General features: G+C 46.9%; 2 protein-coding genes across 5 annotated transcripts in view; one reads left to right on the top strand and one right to left on the bottom strand.

Moving 5' to 3' along the window:
* The first annotated feature begins 155 nt into the window (after positions 1-155).
* Positions 156-25,066, top strand: Tm6sf1 (transmembrane 6 superfamily member 1). Of its 4 annotated transcripts, none has more exons than XM_085683050.2 (10): positions 163-621; positions 4,203-4,306; positions 6,945-7,042; positions 10,128-10,231; positions 12,936-13,018; positions 13,652-13,773; positions 15,929-16,033; positions 17,869-17,961; positions 18,135-18,254; positions 24,162-25,066. In XM_085683050.2, the coding sequence occupies exons 1-10, from the start codon at positions 530-532 to the stop codon at positions 24,231-24,233; spliced, it is 993 nt and encodes a 330-aa protein (XP_085539176.2). In that variant the 5' UTR covers positions 163-529; the 3' UTR covers positions 24,234-25,066. The 4 variants fall into 4 exon arrangements, with proteins under 4 accessions (XP_085539177.2, XP_048291235.3, XP_085539176.2 ...); XM_048435277.3 differs by having other exon boundaries at positions 166-621; positions 24,042-25,066; XM_085683051.2 differs by lacking the exon at positions 17,869-17,961 and having other exon boundaries at positions 156-621.
* The window catches only part of Hdgfl3 (HDGF like 3), a 55,300-nt gene continuing 49,729 nt past the window's right edge, over positions 22,162-27,732 (bottom strand). Inside the window, exon 6 of the mRNA XM_085683053.2 lies at positions 22,162-26,693. Coding sequence (XP_085539179.1) covers positions 26,688-26,693 — 6 coding nt within the window. The 3' untranslated portion in view covers positions 22,162-26,687. The remainder of the gene's footprint in view (positions 26,694-27,732) is intronic.

The following is a 27,732-nucleotide window of genomic DNA, read 5'->3' as shown; positions in this document are numbered from 1 at the left end:
ACCTTGGTTGCGGCCCTTGATGACTGCCGGGAGGGTGGGGGGGGGGGGGGGCGGGGACGTTCCAAGGTTCCTGGAGCATCTGTCCCTGTGGGTCTCTGAGCCCGATCTCGCGGGCCTGCACGCTCTGACACCCTCGGGTCTGGCTCCACCCTCCCCTGGCCCTTGGCTCAGCCCAGCGCCGCTCCAGCTCGAGGATGCCCAGCTCCCGACTGTGACCCGCGTCCTTCGCCCGGCCACTCCTTTTCCCTGAGAGCAAGCGTCCTGGGGCGCTTGTCTCGTCGCGGTGGCCTCTGAACCACGGCATTCGTTAGAAGGAGCCGGGCGGGGACGCCTCTCGGGATCGTACCGCGGCTCTAGCGCACCCGGGTGGTGGCACTGCGCTCGCGGGGCAGCTGCGGGGACGCGCGGAGGGGACGCCGCAGAGGGGCGCCTGGAAGGATAGCGGCGGCGAGGGGCGCGGCGTCGCCGGAAGCTGGGGTGGGGGCACCCAGGCGCGATGCAGTGAAGGGCGAGCGACGCGGCGGCGGCGATGAGTGCCTCTGCGGCCACCGGGGTGTTCGTGCTGTCCCTCTCAGCCATCCCGGTCACCTACATCTTCAATCACCTGGCTGCCCAGCACGAGTGAGTGAGCGCGCAAGGGGTCTGCAAGCGCCTGCAACTTTTCTGGGGTCGCGTCCAGGCACTCCACGCCCGCCGCACGAGGGAGACAGCCAGGTCACCCGGACCTAGGTCCTCCTTTGGGCTAGGGCAGTTCAAGGTCTGAGGGCTGGGCGCCTGCTCTTTGCTGGTGTTGTGTGGGTAGCTGGGATTACCCAGGTCAATACCGCAATGCTCCTGCCTCCGAGGCTCTCAGACACCAAAGGGTTCAGAGCAACACGGAAAGGCACGAGCCTGCCCTATTTGATAGGATTGTTTTCCTTGTATGGACTTTCACATACTTAATCATTTTTTTAATTTTAGAAATTGTTGTGAGAGACTAGCGGAAATAGCCCTGGTTCTCTGGACCTGGCTTAGCTACTAACGGGGTGACCTGGCTTTAGTGTTCTAGTCTGTCAAATGGGTATTTGCACCCTAAGGTTCTTGTGAGAACTTTGTGGAGGGGCGCTGTGACTGGAATGCTGGCCCTAATAAAGGCACCGTAGTTCAGTGCTAAGGCTGGGTGGAGCCGAAGGAGTCTATACCAACTCTGGCTCCCAGTCTGGCCTCCAACTTCTCTTAAGGGATCACTGACTGACCAGCCCTCGGGTGGTCACTGGAAAAGCGCCAGTTGTGGCCCTGCTGAAGCTGGTTGCTGCCTGCTGGAGGAGGAAGTAACGTGCTATGTTTTCCACAGCGGTTGGCGCTAAGGAAATTGCATCAGTCTATACTCTGTAACGCCCCCCACCCCCAGTCCTCCAGACTGCTAGCAGGGTGCGCACACGGCCAGTGCACCGTCTTGCCCTGCTCTGGTCACCTCTTGCAGACAACCGGAGCCCCGAGAAGCTCTGTTAGCTTAGGCACAGGCTGCATCTGCCCTTGGACCGACCTCACCTTTGGAGCATCTCCTGAAGCAGAGGCTCTGGGCAGTCAGATGTTTTGTGCCTGTCGCTAGAGTGCACAGGGACCTTGGCTCCTAAAGTGAGAGCAGCTCAGCGGACATTTATTAAACACCTCTGTGCTCTGATCCCTCGCAGAAGTTGGGGACTAGCTGAGAACAGGCCAGGAATGACTGAGGAGCCATGAGTCAAAATAGAGACCAATAGATACATATGCTACGAAGACAACAAAACGGGGTGACGCAGAGGGGGCTAGTGGTTTGGGAAGGTTCTTTGGAGATAGGGACGCTTCGGCTATGGCAAGATCTGGGGGCAGAACTTGGTGAGCATAGGGAGCGGGGTGAACACGGGAGGGGAAGGAAGTGGTTGTGATAGGCAGGTGTTTGCTGGACGAGCAGTCTAGGAAGGGCTGGACTGAGTTAGTTCCAGCCCTTCACCCTATCCTTCTATACATAGGATAAACCCAGCATTCCACGACAACTCCCTCATTGTTGTTCCCTAAATTCTTCCTCCTGCCCCCCTTCCTGGTAAGTCGCCTGGCTACTCGGGAGTCCACGCCCTCCTCTGAGTTCTCTTTGGCACAGACAGTGGCAAAGGCCCCCTCCTGTCTGAGCCCCCTGCACATATCTGAGCCTCGACTCCCACCCCACCCCACCTCCATCCCCAGAATGTCAACTCTCTTTGATTTTTTTCCCCTAAACACCTGGTCCACCTTCTTGTCTCTGTGGCTGTTCCTTCTTCCTTTCTCCCCACCACTGAAGACACACTTAACTTGACAACCCTGCGGAAATGAAACTGCCGCTTCTCCTTTTGTGGGTCCTCCCCCCAAAGCAGGGATTGCTGCCTTGAATCCCCTCAGACTCCCGTCTCACTTTCCCCACAAAATTTCGTCCTGTGGGAGCCCACCTTGTTGGGCAGCAACTCCTCTGGCCGCTGCTCCGCCCAGCCCCATGTGCAGCGGGGTTTCAGTTACCCTTCCTTTCCTAACTGGAGCTTCTGCCTGCTCAGGTCTTTTATGAAACTCTGAGAAACAGGATGGTCAGAGAGGTCGAAGGGTCAGGAAAGGGTTGGGGGAGGGGAGCTCTTGCATGCGCCTGCATATGTTCAGTTATGGGAGCTCTGGGGACAGAACCTTGCAGGTGTTCTGGGGTATGTGTGAGCTAGGCAAGGCAGGGGGAGGGCTAGCCTGGTGTTTGTCGGGAGAGCAGCCTAGACAGGGCTGTATGGCAGCCCAGAGGATTCATCAAAGAGCACCAGGAACTTCTGACCAGTCCAGGCTGACAACCCCTGGCTTATTCAAATCGCCCTTTGCACGGTTAGACCTGTTTCTGCTTGCCTTGGGTGTGGGCTGTTTTCCCAGAGGGTCTCCAGGAGCAGAGCTGGGGGGCAGACGTGACCTACTGCCCCAGTTTACCTTCACGTGTCCTCCTAACTCAGAGGTGGAGAGCATGAGAGGGCGCCCTGAACTAATTCATGCTGCCTGTCGTACTCCGGCAGAGCCTAGCCCTTTGAGCGCACAGGCTGTGAACTCAGCCATTAGAGTCCAGGGATAGCGTTGTCTGCTGACTGGCACCGGCCTCTAGGTCCATTGTCTGCACCCTGCCATATGGCTCACCGACTTGTCTTTCTCCTCCCTGGGTATCTTAGATAGAGCAGCATCATACTTGTGAGCCATGGCAGCTCCCCCTTCCTCTGCTTTGGCCCTTTAGGAGGAGCCTGGAGAATCCCCAGGTATGAGGCTTCAGTAACCTCCTATAATTTCCCAGCACACAGAGCCGGTCTCCTCCTCATCATACGGTAGAATCCATCCATGCACATCTGGTCCTTCATCCACCGCCCCCCATCCATCATTCATCCCTTACCCAGTCACCGTTCATCTGTCCATCATCTGCTCTTCCATCCATTCACCCCCTTCCCTCTCCCCACCACTGTCTTCCTCTTTCCCCAGGGGTTTGTGGTGGAGATTATCTGAAGATCCCAGTTTTTAGGCCATGGTGTGGAGGTGTCCTAGCTGAGGATCGGTGCTTGTAACATCTCTGAGTGGTCGTGGGGAGCTGATTGTATAGAGCTGGCAAATACGGAGGTATTTGTCCAGAATAGGAAGTCCCACGTGTGTTGGCCATCTGGGTATCTCTGTAGGGCTGGAGTGACCTTCCGGCCAGCAGAGCTCAGAACTCCTGGAGATGAGTATCTCCCTGTAGACAGAAGCTTCTCTAGGCCAGCAGCAGTGCCTACCACATGGGGAAGCACACTGCGAATTTCAAGTCTCTCCCTGGAGGCCTGTCAATCCCAACGAAGCTCAGTCAGAGGGTTAATTGACTGGTTCAGGGGAAGTGGCAGACTTAGTGGTTAGGCCTGTTGGCTTCCAGGGTAAAGGGTTGGAGAAAAAAGAGGGCAGGAGCAACTGAGCTGCAGCCATATTAGGGACACAGGTGGGAAGGAGAAAGAAAGGGGGGACCTGGGTTTCTGGTCTGTGAGTGTTGTGGGGTGGTGACCCCAGGCAGCATGCTGGGGACAAAGGGCAGCAACTTTTCGGTGCCCCAGTTGAGGCTGGCTTCCAGGAGCCTTCTGCAGCACGGGTAGCCAGTGCCTTCAATAGCCAGGAAATTCCAGGCACTGTTGTGTTTATTGTGATTAGTGACCACCTCCCTGCTTTGCTCCTGACAGTTCCTGGACCATTGTTGGGGTTGCTGCCCTCATCCTGCTCCTGGTGGCCCTTTTGGCTCGGGTCCTCGTCAAAAGAAAACCACCGCGGGACCCTCTGTTCTATGGTAGGTGGGCTGGTAGGTAGATTCCTCAGAGGGAAAGGGCTTGTATCCACGCTGGCAGGGAGCCGGGCATTGGGAACACGTTCCTGCTGGACTGTGACTGCACTGAGCCCATTGCTGACAGAAACTGGAACTGTAGGGCTGTCCAGGACAAGGCCCTTGCCTCTCGGTTTCCCTCAAGGCTGTGGTGTCCCCTTTCTAAATAGAGTTCTTCTAGAGAGTGACTGGCAGGGCCAGGCGGGCCTCCTCTAGGCACCCTGTTGAGCCCCTGGCATGCTCTTACCTCAGCCTCCAGGCTGGGCTTTCTGCCTTCAGCTGGCTGCTGGTATGTGAGATTGAATGTGCCACGTCTACACCAGTGGTTCTCAACCCTCCTAATGCTGCAACCCTTTAGCGCGTTCCTCCTACTGCGGTGACCCCCCCCCCACCATATAAAATCATTTTTGTTGCTACTTCATAACTGCAACTTTGTTACCTATGAATCATAATGTAGCTATCTGATATGCAATGGAGGTTGCGTATCGGGGTTGTGACCCGCAGGTTGAGGACGCTGGTCCATACATTTGTCTAAAGGGGAGGATAATACCATGGGGAGCTGGTCAGACATTAGTATATGCTAGGGACTTTGATCAGCACCTGACAAATAAATATGTCTATTAAATAAACAAACAAAAAAGTCATTGGCTGAGCACATCATGTGCCTGAGAAGGCTCCGAGCCCTTCAGAAGTATTTTAATACTCATAACAAATATCCCTTCACTCAGCTAGCTGGAGATGCCAGAAATGCAGTCAGGATCATGGGGGACACCACCAGACTCGTTTTACATATATACTGCCTCAGGCACAGCTGTGACTGGCCTCGCAGCACTTCCTGTGGCCAGGAATTCGGTTGGGCATTTCATTCATTATGTTTCTGCTGATGTCAAACACTCCTCATGTGCATCTCTAGCAATGGGCATTTATTTTTCTTGCTCACTGGCCTGTGGGTTGGCTAAGATGCTCTGCTCCAGGCTGTGGGTAGATTTAGGGCTGTACTCTTGTCTCTTCATAGTTCCCCAAAGCCTACAAGAGGGCTCAAGGAAGGAAAGGAATGTCCCCAGTGCCACAGTCACTTCCACCTCCATCCTAAGGTCAGCAAACCGCATGCCCTCATCAAAGGCTTGGGAAGCAGTCCCTGCCCTCTGTGAGCCTTGGCAAAGGCGGAGAGGGAACTGTAAGTGACCAGTCTCCCTGCTGATACACGCCCAAAACTGGAGCTTGGAGAAGTCGTGAGGCTCTGTGTCTGGTTGGTCTCTCTGACTTCAGAGCTGATCTGGTCCCAGAGAGTCTCACACCGCTGTCTATCCTCCCACTTCCTCCCCACCTGGGGAGCCCACACTTAGCCTACTGCTGCATTTCCCCATCCTTGAGGCAAGGCAACCACTCTTGTATCCGTGGTTCTGATCCAGCTTTGAGGACCCTTCAGCCTTGTGGTCGAGCCCTAGGCCAGGTTCCTTACCTACCAGGAGGCAGAGACTATGTCTCTGTCCCCTCTAAGACAGCATCTATCACTTCCAAGGGTGTCACCCATCCTTGTGGATTACATTTTCCAGGAGCCATGATGGCTGCTTACCTGGGAGTCAAACTGGTCGCACCAGCAAGAAGCAGCCATGGGGCCTCAGTGGAGCCTGGTGATGCCCGCTCAGGGACCCCTCACTCCTACTGGCTTCCCCTAAGGCAGCTTCCGCTCTCTCTTTTTGCTTTCTTCATATCTTTTGTATTCACAAGCAGGGTTTTCTACCGCCCTTTCCCGTTCCACAGTCTCAGACACCCATTTATTATAACTTAAAAAAAATGCGGTTTTCTTGGTGGACTCCCAGGCCCCGAGTGGGATCTTCAGCTGTTATAAAGCTCTGGTCCTTCACTGTTGGCCACACGTAGTATTTGAAGCCCTGCTGGGGGTTTCAAACAACCGGCCAGATTCTGTAGATGCAGCAGCCTTCCTTCCTGCATCTTCAGCTGTCCCATCTCATGTGCATTTTTAAAAATCACTGCCTTTTGCTGGGCAGTGGTGGTGCATGCCTTTAATCCCAGTGCTTGGGAGGCAGAGGCAGGCGGATCTTCAAGTTCGAAGCCAGCCTGGTCTACAGAGCAAGTTTCAGGCCAGGTTCCAAAGCAGAACGTTTCTGCCTTTTCCCTCAAAGCTATTGATTGTCAGTTGCACATCAGCCACCTGCCTACCCTCAGGACCTCCAGAGAGGACGAGGCTAGCATGCTGGGCACATGGACTCTTCGTTGGCTTGCATGCCACACTAAGAGGACTCACCATTTCTAGACGGCCATTTGGTTACACTGGTGTAGCTCCTGATGCTCAGGGGGGGTGGGAGTTTCACTTGAAGGGAGTGAGGATGGTGGAGGTGGCCTGGAAGAATCTTCTGGCACACTGTGATTCTCTGATTCTGTGACATGAGTTCCCCAAGTGAGAGCCGTGGTCCAGGAAGACCAGCCGGGTGTGCGGTAGATGCAGCCTGCTTGTCTGTGTGGATAACGCCCGCAGCATTTCCTGGAAGAACATGGGCAACACTCCTCGAAAACTGGTGGATGCCCCATCCTTGCTGTCTCCCATGGCATGCGTTTTCAGCTGCTGTCTCCTCTGTTCCAGTGTACGCGGTGTTCGGATTTACCAGCGTGGTGAACCTCATCATAGGCTTGGAGCAAGATGGCATCATTGATGGGTTTATGACTCACTACCTGAGAGAGGTACGGGGCTGCTCGAGGGTTGTGCTGTGACCGGGTGGCTCACATGCAGGCTGCTGGTGGAGCACTGTCCCAGCCTGACCAGGCACATGACAGGCCAGCGACGGAACACAGAAGGCCGGGAGACCTTCTTCTCCACGCCTCCTTCAAGGCTCCAGAACTGTTTTCCCTGCGAGTGAAGAACTTCCAATGACTTTAGTATTTGGGTTTCTGTTAGTGAATTATCATCTCAGAGATCCCAAACCCATCTTAAGCATCTCTGGTGCCAAAGTTTAGTACACCTGCAATTTTACTCAGTATAGTTGAAAGGCTAAGGCAGAAGACCTGCTGAAAGTTTGAAGGCAGTTTGACAATATGGTGAGTTCCAGGTTAGCCTGGGCTGCAGTATGGGACCCTGTTTATGCATGTGTGTGTGTGTGTGTGTGTGTGTGTGCGCGCGCGCACACACACACACACACACAGAGAAACAGGGTCCCATATATATATATCATAATATATATATTATATGTATATATATACATGTAATATCAAGTTACTTAAACTTGCTGAGTCTACCCCAAAATCATAGCTCTTGAGGAAATTAGTCTTATTTTTCTAATTTAGAGTGTGTTGAATCCAGTCCCAGAGAGGACAAGTGACCTCCTCAAGGTCACATAGAAAACAGGATCAGAGGTGAAAACAATATTGTCTATTGCCTTTCTGTGTTTCAAATAATGGGGAGTTTGTATGTCTCCCCAGGAGTGTGAGAGGGGAGCTTTTGAGCCAGGAAAGAAGGCAAGTTTGTGGGTATTGGGCCATTTCATGAAGTGGGACATCTTATATATAAGGTGGCATCTTCAAGGCTAGCAAGGGCAAAAAGATGGCCAGAAGCGGTGCAGGGCAAACAGAGAGAGAGTTTTGGGGATTTGGAGTGGGATTTTGGGTCCAGATGGGGCTGATGGAGAGGAAGGCCCGAGGCGATGTCCTGGTTCCTGTTTCGGGGTCTGTTAGAATACTGCTGTTAAGTCAGAGGCTTGAAGAGTGATGCTCTGTAAAGAGGTCATGATCTAATTCCATTTCTTGCCCTCAGGAGTTTACTGTCGAGTGTGAAGGGAGAATGGCATTGGCCTGGGTATAATGACAGAGGTACACTCTCAGTACAGATGAAGGGGCTCTGGAAATGCCCTGGAAGGCCTCTTTGAGTTGCTGGAATTTCCATAGTGTTTCCGAGTGGTCATGGGAAAGGACCACACATACTTCTATAGGGCACAAGGAAGGGAAAGGGCTTCCAGCGCAAGGGGGCAGCTTGGGCAGAGGTCTGGAAAGTGGCCTACTAGTGTCTACCTCTCCAGGAATGTTTGCAGGGGAATGCTGAGTTCATCTGGGGACATGCGGAGTTTTGAGTGCTTGAGGGACATCTACTAGCCTGGCTGGCAGGGCTGAGCAGGTCTGGACTTCTGAGGAATGATTTGTCACAGAGAGTCAGGAGCCACCCAAATACAGTTGCTTCTGTGGGGGAATGATAGACTATGGTGGGCGGAGAAAGGCAGAGGGCCAGTGAACTCAGAGGAGGGGCTTTCAGGAGGGAGGGTGCTGCTCAGGGGGCAGGATGGCTACCGGGTGAGGTTGGCAAGGATTTGGGTAGTAGGCACAAGAAAGGAAGCTGAGGTATAACAGCGGTAAGGTTTGGGGACCTAGTGGAAGAGATGGGGCTTTGACCGACAGGCTTTCAGGAGGACAGCCGCTGCGTGCATCTCGCATTGCGGCTGCAGTGTGGTAGATGGGAAGCAGGAGAGATGGGGTGCCCGTTTGGGAATGCAGCCGCGGTTCAATGTGGGACTCCGAAGGCATGAGCCTACGCAGTGATGGAACGGGAAGGTCACCTAAAATGACAGCGTAGATCAGTGAGATTTGCATAGACGAGCTTGGAGCTGGCTGAGCTGACTGTGCAGGGGTCAGGAAGGGAGAAGCAGGTGGCTTGAAAGAGTTCACATGGGTTTGAAGAGCCCGTGGGTGTCTGTCAAGCTTCCCAAAGAGACCAGTGCTGACTTTCAGAACTGAGTGTGTAGGCAGGAATGACCAGAGCCATGAAATCAGCTGGAATTATGCAGCTAGAGCACCATGGGTATGAGAAAAAGGCAGTAACCAGGCATAAGGCTAAAATTTGGATATGACTTTTTTCTGGGGGGGGGTGCTGATGTCCTTGCCTGAGGGGAGCCACAAAGTTTCAGGGGATGCCTCCTTGTCTGGTTGGTACCGTTCAGCTGCTCAGACCTCTCCTAGTTAAAGAAAGGACAACAAGCATATTAGGGAGACACGGGAAACAATCTGGGAGGACATGGTCCTAGGACAAGGAAGAAAGGCAGAGAACACCATTGAAGAATTTACGGCTGACGGGACCCTGAAACATGACTACCTGGGAAAGGGAAGCATGCATAGTTCATCATACAATCATGGGTTCATGAAACTAAAAATATCCCTGAAGTGTGGCTTTGGTTGGTAATGCCTGTCCTGCTCCTTAGTAGCTATGTGACCCCAGGCAAGTCTTAAAACCTTGAAACATGTTTTCGCCTCTGCAGACAGATGGTCCTGACCAGCCCACAAGCCTGTTGGGAAGGTCGAATAAGGGGCAGGGGGAAGCTGTATGTGAAACTGAACGTGGGCACCCTCCCCATGTACTGCCCAGCCCACCACAAGATCAACATGGCTGGTTAAGGTCAGCTGGGGGCACCAGCAAACAGGGTCTTCCTGGGCCACCCTTCTGGCCAGGGCCAAGCTCTTGCAGACACAAGTTTGGCCTTGTTCCAGTGACTGGGATTACTCACACAGTCACCTGATGCCTTTGTGTTATTATACAAACCTTTGTCGAGTAATCAAATGCCATTTTGTTAGGAGTTCTCCTATTTGATGTTGTGGAAAACCTTGGTTCTGGCTGCCCTGGGGTGAAGTCACATTTTTGCAGTCCTACCAACTGTTTGGAAGCTGTTTCAGTTCAAATGAACAAACAGCACTTAGTTCTGTTGTTTTACTTGTAACACATGTCTGTTGTCCTGCGTTTAAAGATTCGAGTCTTCCTTAAACTGAACTAACTTTTTAATGCTTTCCTTAGGGGGAACCGTATCTGAACACGGCCTACGGGCACATGATCTGCTACTGGGATGGCTCTGTTCATTATCTGATGTACCTGGTGATGGTGGCCGCCATCGCATGGGAGTAAGTTAGCTCTCCTGGTGCGTGTGCTGTCTTTGCAACCGATAAGGGGTATGTAAGGAAAACATGTAGGGAGGCGAATGCACACATGTATGCCAGGGCAGGAAAGTTCTATGAGTTGGATAAAGGTCTATTGTCTTTGTCTCACTGTCTTTTTTAACACATCCCTTTGAGTTGTCCTTCTACCTTGGTGGCAGCTCAGGCAGAGTGATTCCTTAGGTTTCTGCTGATGTTTTCAAAACAGAACAATCTCTCTTGGGTGTGTTGGTGTATGCCTTTAGTTCCAGCGCTCAGGAGGCGGGGAATGAGGATCTCTGAGTTGTAGGTCAGGATGGTCTACAGAGTGAGTTCCTGGCCAGGGCTACACAGTGAGAACCTGTCTCAACAAATAAACAACCACGTGATATCAACAATAAACTCTGTGTGTGTGTGTGTGTGTGTGTCTGCATGTGCCTGTACTTGTGTGTGACTGTGTGCTCATTTGTTTGTGTGTGTGTGTATGTATGTGCCTTACCTGTGTGGAAGTGTGTGCTCATTCATGTAGGCTAGTGTGGAGGTCAGAGGGTGATGTTGGGAGTATTCCTCAATTTCTTATTTTTTTTTATGTGCGTGTGTGTGTGTGTGTGTGTGTGTGTGTGTTCATGTGCACATGTATGCTCTGTGGAGGTATGTAGAGGTCAAAGGACAATTTCTGGGATGGAGGGTGTCTCTTCTTCCACCATGTGGGACCTGGAGCCCTAACTTAGGTTGAAAGGCTTGGCAGCTCATGTCTTTACCCACTGAACCATCTCACTGGTTCATCCCCTTATTTTCTGAGATAAGGACTCTCTCTCACTGAACCCAGAACTCACTATTTGGCCAGACTGGCTGACCAGCAAGCACCTGGGTCTCCTTTGTCTCTGTCCTAACCCTGATAACGAAATTATGACCACCACGCTCGGCTTTCCACGCGGGTGCTAGAGATCTGAACCTAGGTTCTCATGCTTGTGCAGGAAGGAAGTGCTCTCCCAATGCCTCAGCGCCTCCATTTTAGAACTCAAAGCCCAGCACGTTTTAACTCAAAGGTTCCACCCCATTTCAGTTCCGTTTCTCCTCGAGTTCAGGTGTGGCTCTAGGGTTGGGAAATTGCACAGATTTGGGGTTTGAACATACCCCTCAATTCTTTGTAGCCAGCTCCTCTTGGAGCACATCTCTGCTACTAAAGAAAAGGGAAGATTCTGGGACAGTTGCTGTGTTTTGGTACCTGTATTCCCTGCTATGACAGGCTAGCTCTATCTCACCGCACACATGGGCGCTTTGGGGACTCCTGTGGTAGAAACCTGTGTGCCACGCCACCTGCAGAAGTAGCCAGCTGCTCTGACTGAATTCTCACTGCCTGAGCATTGTGGCTTCCCACGGGTCTAAAGGCAATCTTAGCTATGAACTCTCTCGGAACAGCTCCAGCTTCCCCGGCCTCTCTGTGGCCCTAAGGTAGAAATGGTCTTTCAGGTCTGCTCCCTGAGAGGCTACGATGCGGGCCCCTGAGCTGTCCCCGCCCCATCATGCTCTCCAGGACACTCCAGTTTATAATCTGTCTTCCAGTGGCATTCTGAGACTAAGCATTGCCCTGGTGGGGTTGCTCCGTTTGGGTTGGGGCCCATAGCAGAACAGAAGACACACGGCGCTGTCCACACCAGCCCCTCCTTTTGGATTCCTCTCAGCCTCTAGTGTGGAGTTGTTTCCTGGGTTATCAGTTGAAGGGCCATTGGCCACCATTGAGATTAGAGCAGCCCCTTGAGAACACAGGGACATGCCACCTCTGGGGCTTTAGCCCTAACTCCATGTTGCCACCGAAAGTCCATTTTACATCCTAAACTTCCATCTTTGAACCTTTCTTTCTTCTGTTTTTGTTTGTTTGTTTGTTTTTGTTTTGTTTTTCGATACAGGGTTTCACTGTAATTTTTTTAGAGCCTGTCCTGGAACTAGCTCTTGTAGACCAGGCTGGCCTTGAACTCAGAGATCCACCTGTCTCTGCCTCCTAAGTGCTGGGATTAAAGGTGTGCGCCACCACTGCCTGGCCTGTGCTGTGCGTTTTACACACAATATGGAAATACAGTCCTAATCAGTGAAGACTATGTCACAGGTCAACATGCGCGTTGTGTGGAAAGCATAATTTCCTACTTAACAGGACACCAAGGGGGCTGGGGTATAGCTCAGTCAGTAAAGTGCCTGCTGCATTAGCACGAGGACCCGAGTTCAATCCCATAATAAGCTGGGGTGAGGGCTTGCACCTGGAACCCCAGAAGTGGGGGTGCAGTGAGGAGAAAAGAGGACCCTTGGGACTTGCCGTCCAGCTTGGGTAGCTGAGTTGGCCAGAGCTTTAGGCTCTGTGAGGAAGCCCTGTCTCAAAAAATAAGGTGGAGGGCGCTTGAGAAAGGGACCTGACAGCCTCCTGGTCTCTCCAAGCATGCACATGGACAGGCCTACACATACATGTGCATAGACACATACCACACATTTGCATGCATGAATGCACAAGCCCACAAAGGCCACAAAGGGTTCTGTGCTGTGCCACAAAAGGAAGTGATCCTTGGTTGTTGGGGTTCCCTGTGCTGATCACTTGGTTCAGTGAGTTTCTAATCCTGTATGTCAGCAACAGGAACGAAAGATCATTCTGGGGATCGCCTTTTGTATCCCAAGCACACTGAATCTCAATGTTTCGTTGCAGGGAGAGCTACAGAACCATCGGCCTGTATTGGGTTGGCTCCATCATCATGAGCATTGTGGTCTTTGTGCCCGGAAACATTGTAGGTAAGAAGCCCTATTTTAACAGCCACACTTTCCTTGTTGTTTATCTTTGCAATGATGGGGTTTTTAAATAGAGAAGTTTTTTTTTAGCTTTATAATAGATTGCAAGCTTATAAGAGCTATCTTGCAAAGTTATTTCCAGCCCTTTGGTGCTCCCATCTTTTAAGAAGTGCTTTGGAGCCATGCTGAGAAGCGTGCACTGAAGTTAGCTAAGCAGTCGGCATTTGCTGCGTGGCCGCTGCTCGTAGCTCTTTGTATTTCATGTCGCTTTTCATGCGTCATGAGAACCCATAGTCAATGCACCGGAAATAAAGACTCTTCCAGGCTGAAGTAAAAGAAGTCATTTAGACAGGCAGAAAATTAGGATATATGTGTTAATATAGTTTTTCATATTGTAAACAGGACATCACTGTTAAGAAACATCTAATGGTTTTGACTTTTTTTTTTTGCCTTTTCTGATAAAAAAATAGTGCCTGGTTCATAGCAACATTTTATGTGATTTGAGGCAGGAAGTAGCTTAAATATCATTGTGTGTATATATGCACCAACAGACTTCTATTTTTCCTCTCTCTTTTAGGCTTTTTAAAAATTTTATCTTATTGAGCTATACATTTTTTTCCTCTCTCTTTTAAATAGGAAAATATGGAACACGGATTTGCCCAGCGTTTTTCTTAAGCATACCATATACGTGTCTTCCGGTCTGGGCTGGCTTCAGGATCTACAGTCAGCCATCAGAAAACTATAATTATCCCTCAAAGGTAATTTTATCACTCCGAAGTATAACCAGTTGGCTACTGGTGTGTAAACTCGGGCTAGCTCTCTGGCAGCCGGTAACTCTTCCATGTCTTCAGGGAGGGTCACGGGGCTCACACCTCCTGCGAGGACAGAGCATTTGGGGCAGTCAATCCCCGGGGCTGTGTTGCTAGCTTAGCATTTGCTAGCATCTTCATCAGTGAGGCAGACGGTCTGCTTCTGTCCGAATCCACCTGCCTCTTTCCACTGTCCCTAATCCACTGTCCAGGCTACACTTTGGGGGACGTCCCTCGCAGGGATCACCTTGGCTCTCGTCACCCTTCTGTGTTAGCGTGACAGGTGAAGTCCAGGCAAGTGGTTTGCCTGGCCTGTCAGTGTCCTGTGTGTGAGAGTCTGACACTTCCTTTGGTAATCCCATTCACTGCTGAGCTAGTCAAGGCAGTGCACGAGGGCCAAGGGGTCCGACCTCTGGGGATGCAGGACCAGGACTCTGGCTGCAGGAGCACTCCCAAGACTCCTCCCCTTCCAGTCACGGCCGAGGTGGTCGGTATGAAGTAAGGCTAGCCCTGCAGGTCTGCTTATGTCTTCCTTTCTGAGAGAGCGATTTCTTTCTCTTCGGTTTATATACGATATCCTTGGGTAGGGTCCTCTAACTCTATCTGATGTGTGAGAACAAAGTACTAGTTAGGACATGATCACCCACCTGACAAAATTATTTTGATTTTAAAATCATTATTTTTTAAAGTTATTTTTGAGGCAGGGTCTTACTATGTAGCCCTCTCTATCTGGCCTTGAACTCTCCATGTAGTCTGGGTTGGCCTCAAAATCACAGGGATCCACCTGTCTCTGTCTCTCAAGTGCCGGGACTGAAAGCATGTGCCACCATGTCTGGCCCAAATTATTACTATTATTTTTAATTATTTTTTTCTATTCAAAAGTTTACACTTCTTCCCCTCCTCCCATCCCAGATTATTTTTACAAGTAGAATTCCTTAAAATCCCTGTTTAGGGGAGCGCTGGGGTTGAATGCAAGGCCACCTGTGTGCCATACAACCACTCTACTACTGGCGTTTACTTCTTGCTCTACATACAGTATAATTTACATGGAGTTAACTTGTAAATGAGATACTGCTGGGTAAACTCAGGCCAACAACAGTCACACGCGTACATCTCTCTGAGGAGTGAGTGGGTGTTAGAAGAAAGGGTGAACTGTAACCCTAGTCGGCCAACAAATCCCAACAGCGGCAGACTCACTCTGCAGGGGTGTTTAGCCATGCTTCCATCCCAGTTCCACATCAGGGGCCTGTCCCGAGACCGTCATCGCTGACACCCTGCGGAGATTTCTGTGCAGGGTCACTCTCCTCAATGTTCAGTGTCGGAGTGAAAAAATGCCCCAGTGTCTTGCACTGGGAGGACAGCAAGTACGGTCTTCTTACGGTATTTTCAACTTTAATCACGTGAGCACATGCTCATAGGGAGTTGTTCAGGGGAGAATGCAGAACAGTTTATATTCTAAATTCTATTTCTGCAAACAAGGTTATATGTGAATATATAGGTATGTATTTACACATAAATGTGTGTGTGTGTGTGTGTGTGTATGAATGAGTGAGGCAGGATGGTGGCACACATGAAATCTAATCCTAGCATTTGGGTCGGGGGGAGGCAGGATAATCATGAATTTAAGGCCAACCTGAGCTACACAGGGAGTTCCAGGTTTGTCTCTGCCACGTAGCTGAGATCCTGTCTCAGAAAGCCAACCAACCAGCTGACCAGCCAACCAAAACCATAAATGAGTGTGTATCAACCACTGACAGCAGTGAAGCAGTTTATGGCTTACATTCTAAAGTTTCATTTTTCAAATGCATGTAGCTTACTTTTATAACCATAAAAATGTAGTTTCAAGAAAAGATATGGTGGGACTAGTGTGGGATGAGCCTCAAATCACCTGACTGACTGAGTACCTTTGTTTTATGGAAGAGGGAATGCACCGGAGGGTAGTAGGGAGGAGGGGAGGAGGGGAGGAACTCTGGAAGTTCCGTGGTCAGTGGTCCATGATGTGTACTGAGCATCTTCCAGACTCACTTTTCATCATCTTGGCCTTTAGTGCTGCAGACTTGGCCCTGGTCTCGGGAGTATTCTCCAGCAACAAACTCTCTTTTAGGTTCTTCAAGAAGCCCACGCGAAGGCCCTCCTGAGAAGACCATTTGACCTAATATTGGTTGTGTGTCTTTTCTTGGCGACTGGATTTTGCCTGTTCAGAGGCCTGGTAAGCATAACATCAAAATAGCAATATACTACTCCAAATGGGAAAAAAAGTCCATGCTTGTGTGTATGTATGTATGAATGAATATATGTATATATATATAGTGTGTGCACGTGTTTAAAACCATACTGACAAACTCCTCTTCCTGCCATAGCCTGGAGCTCTGGACTAGTTTCCTGCAGCCCTCTGCATACCCCACTCACAAGGGAAGGCTCGTCCTGGGCTATCTCATACTTCCTCCTTTGGGTCCCCAGATCAAGTTCTATCTAGAAATATCTAACTTATTTTAGGGTACCTGAAAAACTGGTGATTAGAATCTCATTCTTTTGTTTTCCTTGACTCCCCCCGCCCCCACCGGCCCTGATTTAAAGCAACCATCTTTGGTCAGGGTGATACCCTAAGACCTCAATTCAGCTGTGGCCCAAAGTATCCAGGTGCCCTCAGGAGTACGAGCGGTGGGACCAAGGAAGAGGTCCCCGGGCAACAGTTCTCCCCCATGCAGGATCATGTGAGCGTCTCACAGCTAAGAGTAATGCTGAATTAGGCTCAGGTTTGGAGATTGATAACTCAAAGGGCTCTTTAGTTTACTTTTTTTTTCTTTTCTCTGTCAGTTTTTGTGTGTGTGACTTGTTTTTGGAGACAGGTTTTCTCTGTGGAGCTGTGGGGAACACTAGGCATTTGCTAGCTGTGTAAATGTCAGTCTCTCTGACCTACCATATTCTTCTCTGTAAACTACGAGTGCCTGCCTTACATCGTTTTGAAGATTAGTGACTACCCTCTTGGTATAGGGCCTGGCACAAAGAAAGTGTTCAATAAACAACCATTGTTACTGTCTTTCTTAATACGTCAGTGATCCTTCACAATGGCCTAGCTTTATAATTTATTCTTAGAGGAAATATTTTAATATCTAAGAATTATTTGTTAATCATATTCACCTGAAACAGTCACCAACTATTCTAAACTTGCTGGTGTTGCACAAGTTGAGACTAAGTCATGGAACTTGATCTTTGGTTGGTCTGTGCTAATTCCCAAGTTCAACCACCACCACATATTGAAATCCAACTGTATCCTTCCATGTCCTTCTCTCTTGCCCCGAGAAAGATGTGCGCGTGTGTGCTGGGCGGGACTGCCCCAGATGAGCATTTGGGCAAAGGTCCAGCTCCACTGCTAGCCTGTAATCTACATTGCCATCTAGGAGGAACATTTCATTGGCCTTCGAGGACGAGGAACGGTGCCTGAGGGGGAAGTGTCTCAGTGGCGTGCCAAAATCTAGTCTCTGACCTAGAGTCTACTCTGCAGGGACTGCGCTCTGCTCTTTCCTGAAGTGGGTGGGCGGAGCTCCACAGGAGGACCCTTCTTTCGAATCATCCCTTGCTGTTTCCAAGGACCATATGCTCTGGGAGGCACAGGGGAGAGGGAGAGAGAAAGAGAGAGAGAGAGAGAGAGAGAGAGAGAGAGAGAGAGAGAGAGAGGCAGATGCTATTTTTGAATCTTGCAAAGCATAGTATGATTAATTTGGCACCGAAGTGTTATTTTTCTTCTGGTATAGACTAGTTGGCTAGCTATTCCCAAGTGAGTGGAACTGGTCATCTACACTGAGAGCTGTGCCTTGGCTCACTAAACCTAGATGCTGAAGCCATGACTATCATTGTCCCAAGAACAATGCTCCACAGTTAATCTAGGCTTAGTCCTTTAGAGAAGTCGGAATATTTCTGTTTTTCCTGTTACCAATGAGCCTGGAAAGACACAGTAGCTTATGACTGAAGCTGGCACACAGCCTCATCAGCAAACCCAAGAACCAGACGTGACTATTTATAATGAACTCATTTTGTCCTTAGATTGCGTTGGACTGCCCAGCTGAGCTCTGCCGACTCTACACACAGTTTCAAGAGCCTTACCTAAAGGACCCTGCTGCTTATCCTAAAATTCAGGTCAAGTAGTTACAAAGTCTAAGGTTTTCCTAAAGTTAATTCTCTCTTATTTTAAATGAGAAAATGAGGTGTCTACACAGGAAAAAGAGTTAGCATTTATCTTTGAAAATGTTTCATGTTTTTGTTTTTTGTTAAGGTCAAGCTGTTAATTTGCTCACTTCTTTGTCACACAGATGCTGGCATACATGTTCTATTCTGTCCCTTACTTTGTGATTGCACTGTATGGCTTGGTGGTCCCTGGATGCTCATGGATGCCCGACATAACGCTGGTCCACGCTGGAGGTCTAGCTCAGGTACTCAGGAATATTCCCTTCTCCCACATTTTTTTTTCCAAAGACAGTTTCTTTGTGTAATAGCCCTAGCTGTCCTGGATCTGCAGATCAGGCTGGCCTCGAACTCATACAGATCCACCTGCCTCTGCTTCCTAAGTGCAGGGATTGATGGAGTGGCCACCATCGCCGGGCTAGAATATTCCCTTTTGAGAAAGTTCTTTAGTGACCAGCTGTCATTGGAATTAAGAAACCTGTCTCGGCTCAGTGTTTGAATAGGAAGTAGTTTTCTAGTTCATTGGAAGACGTTTCTGCTACATACACCCACTCTCTCTCTCACTCTAATGATGCCACCTGGTAGATATAGTCATCTAGTAAAACCAGGGTGCCCCGGGGTCACAGAAGTAGCAAGGGGCACCGCTGTTATAGGATGGTTTCACGATCTAGGAACATGACTACTGATGAGAGCTGAAAGGTGTAAAGCATAGGCTGTCTGTCTATTCTGTCTAAACAAAGAGTCCAGAGCTCTACTACACAATCCTCAACAGAACCACGGAGGCTGGTTTAGTGTTAGTTCTGTTTCGAGAAATCTGAGTCTGCCCTTCATCCCTCGCTCTGGCACGTCGCCAAGTCCCTGCCTGATAGCTGGTGTTTAATGAACGCAACATTGACCAGGAAATGAGAGTGGGGTCCACCTGGAAGCAAAGCAGTGATTATACAATCATGGGGACAATAACCAGGACGGCAGAAAGATCCCAGAATTCATATTGTTGAAAAAATACAGTATTTACAGGGTCACTGGGCTAAATCCTTCCTTGCATAGAGTAGTCATAGAAGAACAGATAAAACCTGCCGTCTCTCCTCCTGGATAGTCACTTAGCTGCTCTGCTCTTTGTCCTCCTCTGAATCCCCGATCCTCGATGCCTCGATTTGGGTTTTTGTTTCTCCATCTTTTGATATCAACTGAAAGCTGGTGACAAGTCTCTTCAGCCCCGACTGCTGCCTCCTAAATTTAATTCCAAACTTTCACTTCACCTGGATGGCTCACTAGCACATAAGATTTCTGGAGGCATTTTGAGAAACTTCTGAAACGGAAGCAGCACCTTTGTAATGGAAACAGGCACACTTGAGTTTTTAAACACATTTGCAAAGCAAGCGTCAGTCTACAAAAGAAAACCTATTTTCCTGTTTGGTTTAGTCTTGCTTTGTAGCCCAGAACAGCCTTAAACACAAAACCGTCCTGTTTCAACCTCATACCATGCCCAGGTAGCATGTTAGAAACTAAAAATAGGACTCTTGGTTCTCCCCATTTCTCCTATTGCCCATTTACTTGGTCAGTGGCAATTGTCTCAGCTTCTATTGGCCAGCTCAAGCCAAAAACCTGGAATCTTATTTTATGTATATGGATGTTTTAAACCGGTCTGTGGATTCATACACCATTTGTGTACCTGGTGCTGTGGAGACCAGAATAGGCACAAAAAAATTTCAAATTTTCTTAAGTCATTGGAAGACACACTGGGTGATTATTGCATCCTTGATTTCAGACTGTTAGGAACCCTCCAAATCTGTTACCTTCAGAAACTACGAGCTCAGTTAACCATTTAAAAATAAAAATCAGACTATATTTTAGGTCAATTTCCACTGGGGGACCTAAAGTACAATCTCTCTTCATGTGCACTGCCTGCTATAGAACTGGAGCTGTAGGATAACTTGGGAAGAAAGACAGACCCTGACAGTGTTTCCCGTCAGCTGGAGTACAGTCAGGTCTTCGTTATGTGCAGGTTCAACCAGCTTAGGAGACGCGGTTGAGGCTACAACGGTTATCAGTACTGAACAAAGAGGAGACTTTTCTTATTCCCTAAAAGACACAGCACAACGGCTTACGTTGCATTTGCACTGTGTGGTACTGTAAGTCATCTAAAGGAAGACATGTACACAGGATACACACACATTTTATACAAGGGACTTGAGGACCCAAAGATTTTGACATATATGGGATGTCCCAAGGTCCTGGAACCAATCCTCCTTGGATGCCAACAGCTGACTGCACATTGTTAGAATCATTGAAAAGGAAACAAAACAAAAACCTGAGTAAATGCAGTCAATGTGATTAACAGCAAGGGCTGATTCGAGCCCCTTGTTGTCACTAGTTAATCCAAGCACCACTTGTATTTTACTTCTCTCGATCACCAATTTTCTGTGAAGTTGCTGAGAGTTAAACAGGTGCTACATAAAGAGCTAGTCATTGTTCCTGACATGTGAAAGCTACCGACTCCTGGTTATAGTTGTTTGTATAGAGTCTCAGAAAGAGAAGAATGCCTTCTTACTGAGATTAATTCTTTGACAATTTAACCAAAGTGTGTCTCACATATAATGATGCTCCCAAAATAAAAACAACCTGGGCAAAGACTTAGGGACAGATGCCTACTGGGCATTCCGTAACCTCACATCCACTGGAGGGGGGGCACGAGTCAGGGGACATCTCTCCAGCTCACCGCCTCCTCCACTCCTGGACCAGGAGGTAAATCTGTGGACAGTCTAGCCGAAAAGCGCTGACTTTCCTGGAACTAAGTTTCATGACATTTTTCCTTCAGATATAAATCTTTCTGCCATCCACATCTGGTACTTTATTACCAAGCACCTTTGACATTGGGGTTCACTTTCTTACGTGTTTCTGCTTTGATAGCGAAGGAATTAAAAGGTCAATTGTCAACAGGGTGCCAGACCATGAGCAGGTATTTAGTTTTGTATCCACCCACACACCTGAGGTGAGCCCCGTAACTTAGCTTGTGTTGGATAAAGAATCCAATCTGGCCACATGTTTCTGGAGTCAGTATTATCAGTGTCTACGTGGTTACTAGAAAAAGCCCAAGGTAACATGGTTCTGGATCATCTACTTATATTATTGGGTCCACTGCCTAGAGGTTTGGCCCACTAACATTCATGTGGACGTGGCAGAGTCACTTCTTTTTGGAGTCAGGGTTGTGATCAGGGAGGACAGGGATTAGGATAGGGTCACCCTTTCCCAATTTTCTCTGTCAGGAATAGGAGCTATCACAATGCAGCCTTTGCTGACTTTCATTACCTTTTTTTTTTTTTTTTTTTTTTTTTTTTTTTTTTTTAAAGACAGGGTTTCTCGTAGCTTTGGAACCTGTTCTGGAACTAGTTTTTGTAGACTAGGATGGTCTCGAACTCACAGAGATCTGCCTGCCTCTGCCTCCCAAGTGCTGGGATTAAAGGCGTGCACCACCACCACCTGGCTCATTTTAGATTCTAAACATTTAATCTGACAAAAACAAAAAACAAGCCTGGTCTACAAGAGCTAGTTCCAGGACAGGCACCAAAAACTACAGAGAAACCCTGTCTCAAAAATCAAAAAAAAACCAAAAAAACCCAAAAAAACCCAAAAAACAAACAAACAAAAAAATCCCCAGTATCTTTTATTTATTCAAGGTAGAAAACTTGGAATGAAGTCAAAGGGAACTGACTAGGGGTGTTGGCCAGATCATTGGATACTGCTGCTATAATCGAGATGCAGAATTCCGCACAGCAGCACTCACTCACTCCCTAGGCTCTGGTGCCATCCCCAGGCTGAGTTCCACAGATCATGTGTGCTGGGCACTCCTTACCAGTATATCTGGGAAAGGAACCCTTTTCAGTGAAACAGCTATTCTGGTATCAGAATCCTGAGCACTTCATACTAGAGGAGGCTACTGTTGGGGGCCCGCCCAGCTGGCTACCACAAACACACCCTTGTTCAGTACCAGGAGCTGCGGACAACTGGCCTCCAGGCTCTTTTCCCACACGCACACACCTTTTGGTAAGGAGTGTTACAGTCTTCACCCTTGGTAATAATTCTGAGAATGCCTACCACTGTAGGTATAGAGAAATGCTTTAAAGGTTCTTTTCGTAGCTGACAATCACAAGACCATTGTTGTTGAACGTTTATTGAACTCTAACAATGTGATAGGTGCCACACAAAACAATAGACACAGTGTCTGCCCAATGGGCGTACAATCTAATCTAAGGACATAAGTCATTTTTCTAATGTTGCCATGAGCTCACTGTTCATGAAAATGAGGTATTATCCGCACTGTGTAGTGCAGGAAGGGCCCACAGACTCACCGACCTTTCGGGCAGGCTTGCCCACACAAGTGCACACAACACGTTTCTCACTCTTGGAAACCATGGATGCTATTTTTCTGGTCGTTCTATGAGGTACACAATAATCTATAGGGATAGAATCACTAAACCCACAAATCTGACAACATCAGAGTTCAAAACTGGCCTCTAGTCCAGAAGAAAATGGTTATATATTCAGACCAACAGCTATTTAAAGTAGGGCCCAGAGAAAAAGTGTCAGGAGCCAAGGTTTTGTTTAGAGTTCCCAGACTGTTCACAACCGCAGCTCCTCAAGGCAGCCTCCAAAGTGCCCTTTACTCTCAAGGTCTTTTGTCTGTGTAGCCCTGAGATGCAAACCTTTGCTGGGCCTTTGGCCATCTGCCCTAGAGAGGTGTGTCTGAGGGCAGAGCCCCCCTCAGTGCCTGTGGATTACAATGCAGGTAATCCACTTGTTGGTCCTTGTCAACACATCTCAGGAATTTACTTTTTATCTCCAGAGTAGCAAAATCGTATTAGAGGTATCCAGAATATATCAGTAATTTATAAATTGTAGCCCATTAAAATATCTGCCATTGATACAAATTCCCAAACATGCTTTTTATAAAAGCTTGCCCTTTTCTTGTCAAGGTCAAATCGATTGCTAAGTAGCACTTTTATCTGCTAACCCTCAGCAGTGTAGGAAATGTAAGGTAGTACACACACTAAACACCGTCTCTAGTGATCCATTCTTTACAGCACCCTCCACCTTTTCACTCTGACCACAGTACCACTATGACTTACATTTAAATCTTCAGCCTTTATTCATGTGTACCTTGAATTTCAGCCAAACATAAAAATGCAAACTTGGGTTTGCATTTTATTATAACCCAAGTTTTCTGAGAAAATATTTTCTTGGTTTTTTAATCCTGCTATGACCTGTATTACTTTTCTAATAGTTTTTCTCTGTGCTTATGAAAAGTACTAAAAACAAATGAGTCAAGCAAAACTCAGCAGGCACATTCTGGATAGAGTCTGTGTATATAAACAGAGGGAGGTCTTGCCTTTCTGTTCTGAAACTTGGATTATGATGGTCACTCACAATTCTGAGTAGATTTCCGTCCGGTTTGAAAAGGTTGCCTGTGTATGTTTTGTCATTTATAATCATACTGCTATCGACAGCCAAGCTATTAACAAGTGTATCTTACAAACAACCACAGTGCTATACGTTGTGCAAAACCAAATACATGACTAAACAAAACAACATGTTGACAGGGCTGAGAACTTGCTTCAGTTGTGTCTGATCACTGACACGGAGATCCTCAGTGCTCCTCTGTACGTAGCTCATTATACTAACTACAGTTTAGCTTTGAAGCTCAACTTCATTTTTAATTGGAACCCATTTATGAGAGTTAGCTGAGTGTCTATGTAGTATTCCTAGAATTCAAATTAGAAATGTTTGGTATTGGGCACTGATAGGTTAAAATACAAAACCCTGGAATGATAAAACCACACTTGAAATAGGAGGCATTATTTAATAGTTATATCAAGAATGACCTTCAAGTGAAAGGCTATGTATTGAGACTGTGGGTTATCTACAGGTATTTTGCTTTTAAGGCAGGTTTTGAGGGGACATGGTCTGAATGAGTCACCCAGAACTCATCATTAATCCAAGAGTCAGGTCTCACGCTGCTCTTGTTTTGATGCAAACAGGCGCAGTTTTCCCACATTGGTGCTTCTCTCCATGCTAGAACTGCTTATGTCTACAGAGTCCCCGAAGAAGCAAAAGTCCTGTTTTTAGCATTAAACATAGCATACGGCGTTCTTCCTCAGCTCTTGGCCTATCGCTGCACCTACAATCCCGAGTTCTTCATGAGAACAAAGGCAGATGAGAAGGTGGAATAAATATACCTCACGTTATCTCTGGTCCTGTTACATGGAACGGATGCTCTACTTCATTCCCTTCCACGAGAATCAGACTCATGCTCTGTGCTGTAGGTGTGATGGGAATAATGGCATGTGTATGGTATATTCTCTTTGTTGAGGGAAACTGAAGGTGAACAACAGCCTGCTAAAGAAATATGTTAAAAACTGTCTGTGAATGTGACCATGGATCTTAACATTGCACATACGGTGTGAAAGTTACAACTCCAGTGCCTACAAATAGCACAGAATCAAACTATTCAGACGTGACTAACCATATTCACTATGTACATGAAAGAACTCAAAACAGCAAATACAGGTTGAAGAAATAACTTCTTCATATGAAATGTAAGACTCATTGACAACCTTAATATAAATGCCAAATCAGCATAATATTCTTAAGTTGTTTGAAGTGTCTTCATAAGGAAAGTACATTACTGTTGTTTAAAAAAGTTGCTATCCAAACTTCCATTGTGAATTTAAATAGCTAAGATGACACAAGTCGACCTTATTAGTAGCCTTAATGGATACTTGTTTTACTGGTGGCTGGTAATATTTCTCTTCTCTGTATATTTTCAACAGAATTATTTTTGATATTTTATGAAGACAAACTTTATTAAATTTGAAGCATTTTATGTATACATTTCATGACAAATTTTGAACTTTTTATTTAAGAAATCTGTCATATGTTCCAATTTAAAATGTTATCCACATTCTCCACATGTTTTAGTGTGATCAATGAAGAGGTCTTCTGGCGAATTTCATTAATTTTAGAATAAAATACTTAAAATTAAAAAGTACCTTTTAAAGTAAAACCTGATGTTGCAACTTGTCTCTTAATGAACTTTCGGCATTTGGAACTGTGTACGAACAACAGAGAAACCACTAATTGCTAAATGACAGAAACAAGTCGAAAGTACAGTAGCCTCCTCAGTATGCCCTGAAGGGGTAACTCCCACAGCCCAGCATCACCTTCATCACCACACTGGGCTTTTAGATCTTCACATATGTTGTCTTGATGTTCATTTGTTCTTCAATAAAATAAGAAACCAAAAGAAAGTGGGATGCACATAAGGCTGTGTGTAAACCCAGGGTCCACGGAGCTGCTGTGCTCTTAGACGTGCAGGCAGGTCACACTGTTATTCCCTCCTGTCCCTCCCAGTGTTTTCAATTAACCTAACATCCAGAATAGTTTAAAAGAAAAAGATAGAAAAAATAAAATCCTCACCTACACTTAATTCTTATGTCAATTTTCTGTCAATCTTTGCTTTAATATAGGAATTACATCAATACTTCACATTACACGTATGAAGCCAAATAACACTAACTCAGTTGTTTACAACCTCAAACCTTACTCCCAGTATACATTCCAATAAATTTATTCTGTAAAAACAATACATTTTTTTGTTGTTTTTGATTTTTTTTTACAGTAAACTTTTCAGCTACAAACCGCAAACATACACGGAAGATGTTCCAAGGACAAGCATAACAGAGCTGATGAAACTCAAACTGACTAATGTGTTCTCACAATATAAGCTGGCATAAAAATAAATAAGACTCTCTATTATCACAATAGCGACAATAATGTACACATAATAATCATTTGTGGATGAAAGTTAACTACTCTAATTCTAGTTCCAAAAGAAAAGTTTATGTTAAAAGTCTTTATCAAGAGTCAATGTTCTGTCTGTTTTCCACAGTGCTCCTGCTGATTTCAGCTGTCAAGTGTACAGTCACTACCTTGATTGATTAGCTCAAATCATATTGGCATTGGGAAAAAATAAATCCTTGCTTTATTTGGGTATAACACAAAAGACTCACTAGGTTCACATACACACTCAGGTTGTGCACACAGCAACATGAGTTTTGAGAGCGTGAGTTTCACTATCTACTTCTACTACAGACAGGAACTGTACAGTGAGGTTAAACTTTACACATGGCCTTCAGACTGAGAGATGACTTAACTCCACTCCAACAGACCAGCAATAAGTATCTAGGAGTTGGCTCTTGGGTTCTGTTAGAAAGAAAATCCCATCCTTAAGTATTATGTTGAGTAGTCATCTAAATATATGAATTACTATTTAACTGAGTATTTGATGATGGTGGGGTAGAGGCAGGAAGCTGATGATCAAAACTGCCTTGGAAGAGGAGCCTAGACATGGAAAAGTCTGTGCAAAAATCTTGATAATTCTTAGTGGTTAAGGGAAACTTCATGCAACCGAATAACATAAAATTAAGTCAATAACCTTAAAAAAGGTCAAAGTGTCTTTTTTTCCTTCAACAGACCAGAGAGGAATGTGACTATGCACACACACTGGGTGGGTTCTGTCAGTGACAACAAAGACTATGTGTTGGTTCATAGCAAATCCAAGAATTAGACAATCAAACATTAACCTTCTTGTGGTTTCTCTCAATATGCAGCATTCATTACGGTAGTTAGGTCTGTAAAAAAGCAAATAAGACAAGCCTTAGATGAGCTGGATACTAATGAGGGAGCTATCCACACCTCTGGGCACAGCATTATCTTCCTGAGGTCTGAATCAGCATCAGCATTACAGCAGCAGCAATACTTAGCAACACAGCTTCAGAGGCTTTGCCTTTTAGCTAGCAAAAAGTTAACGGCAATTTTTTGGCATTCTGTTATAACAAACAAGCAAAAACCCCAAAGAGTAAACTTTGTCAGTGGGGCGTGGTGGCGCCTGCCTTTGATCCTGGCACTTAGGAGGCAGAGACAGGTGCATCTCTGTGTTGCAGGACAGCCTGGTCTACAAAGTGAGTTCCAGGACAGTCAGTGCTACACCGAGAAACAACCCTGTCTCAAAAACAACAGCAAAAAAAACCCAAAGTAAACTGTCTACTCTCTGCAGTAGTGGGCATGCTGTGCCCTCAAGGACATATCTACTGCTGGTACACATGGGTGCACACAGGCCACCCAAAATACTTTAGTTTCTGTAGTACATATGGCATAACAAGGTACAAAAGCTAACAGCATCAGTGTGTCTAGTCTCTGACTTTGTGCTTTTGAGGAAAAGAATAAAAGATGAAACAAAGTCTAGATTTCTTTTCACATTATATATGGCATAGACATAGCAAAAATAAAATATTCCTGTTTCATAAAAGAATTAAATTTTAATTTGGTTTTGTATTTTATTTTTTTAATGTGTGTGTGTGTGCATGTGTGTGTGTGCGTATGTGTGCGTGTGTGTGCATGTGTGTGCACGCTGCAGTGCACACATGAAGATCAGATGACAACTGACAGTAGTAGGTTCTCTCCTATCATGTGGGTCTGGGTTCAAGACTCAGGTCCTCAGACTTGGTGGCAAGTAGCTTTATCCACTGATTCCTCTTGTAGACCCAAGAATTGCATTTAAACTGAGATTCTACTTTAAATTGTGTCAGGTTATATTTCCCCAATGAGATGCTATTTTTGTTTTCCATCCCATTAACCTAAAAATATTAACTTTTAGTTCTCATGGGATGG

Source organism: Myodes glareolus, chromosome 24, assembly GCF_982192425.1.
Source record: "Myodes glareolus chromosome 24, mMyoGla1.1, whole genome shotgun sequence".
NCBI lineage: Eukaryota > Metazoa > Chordata > Mammalia > Rodentia > Cricetidae > Myodes > Myodes glareolus.
The sequence above is the reverse complement of the archived record's forward strand: the minus strand, read 5'-3'. Positions and strand labels throughout refer to the sequence as shown.

Coding starts and splice junctions, on each gene's coding strand:
- Tm6sf1 (XM_048435277.3), top strand. CDS start 530: ATGAGTGCCTCTGCGGCCACCGGGGTGTTCGTGCTGTCCCTCTCAGCC. Junction 4,307..6,944: donor GCGGGACCCTCTGTTCTATG/GTAGGTGGGCTG, acceptor CCTCTGTTCCAG/TGTACGCGGTGTTCGGATTT. Junction 17,962..18,134: donor CTGCTTATCCTAAAATTCAG/GTCAAGTAGTTA, acceptor TTTGTCACACAG/ATGCTGGCATACATGTTCTA.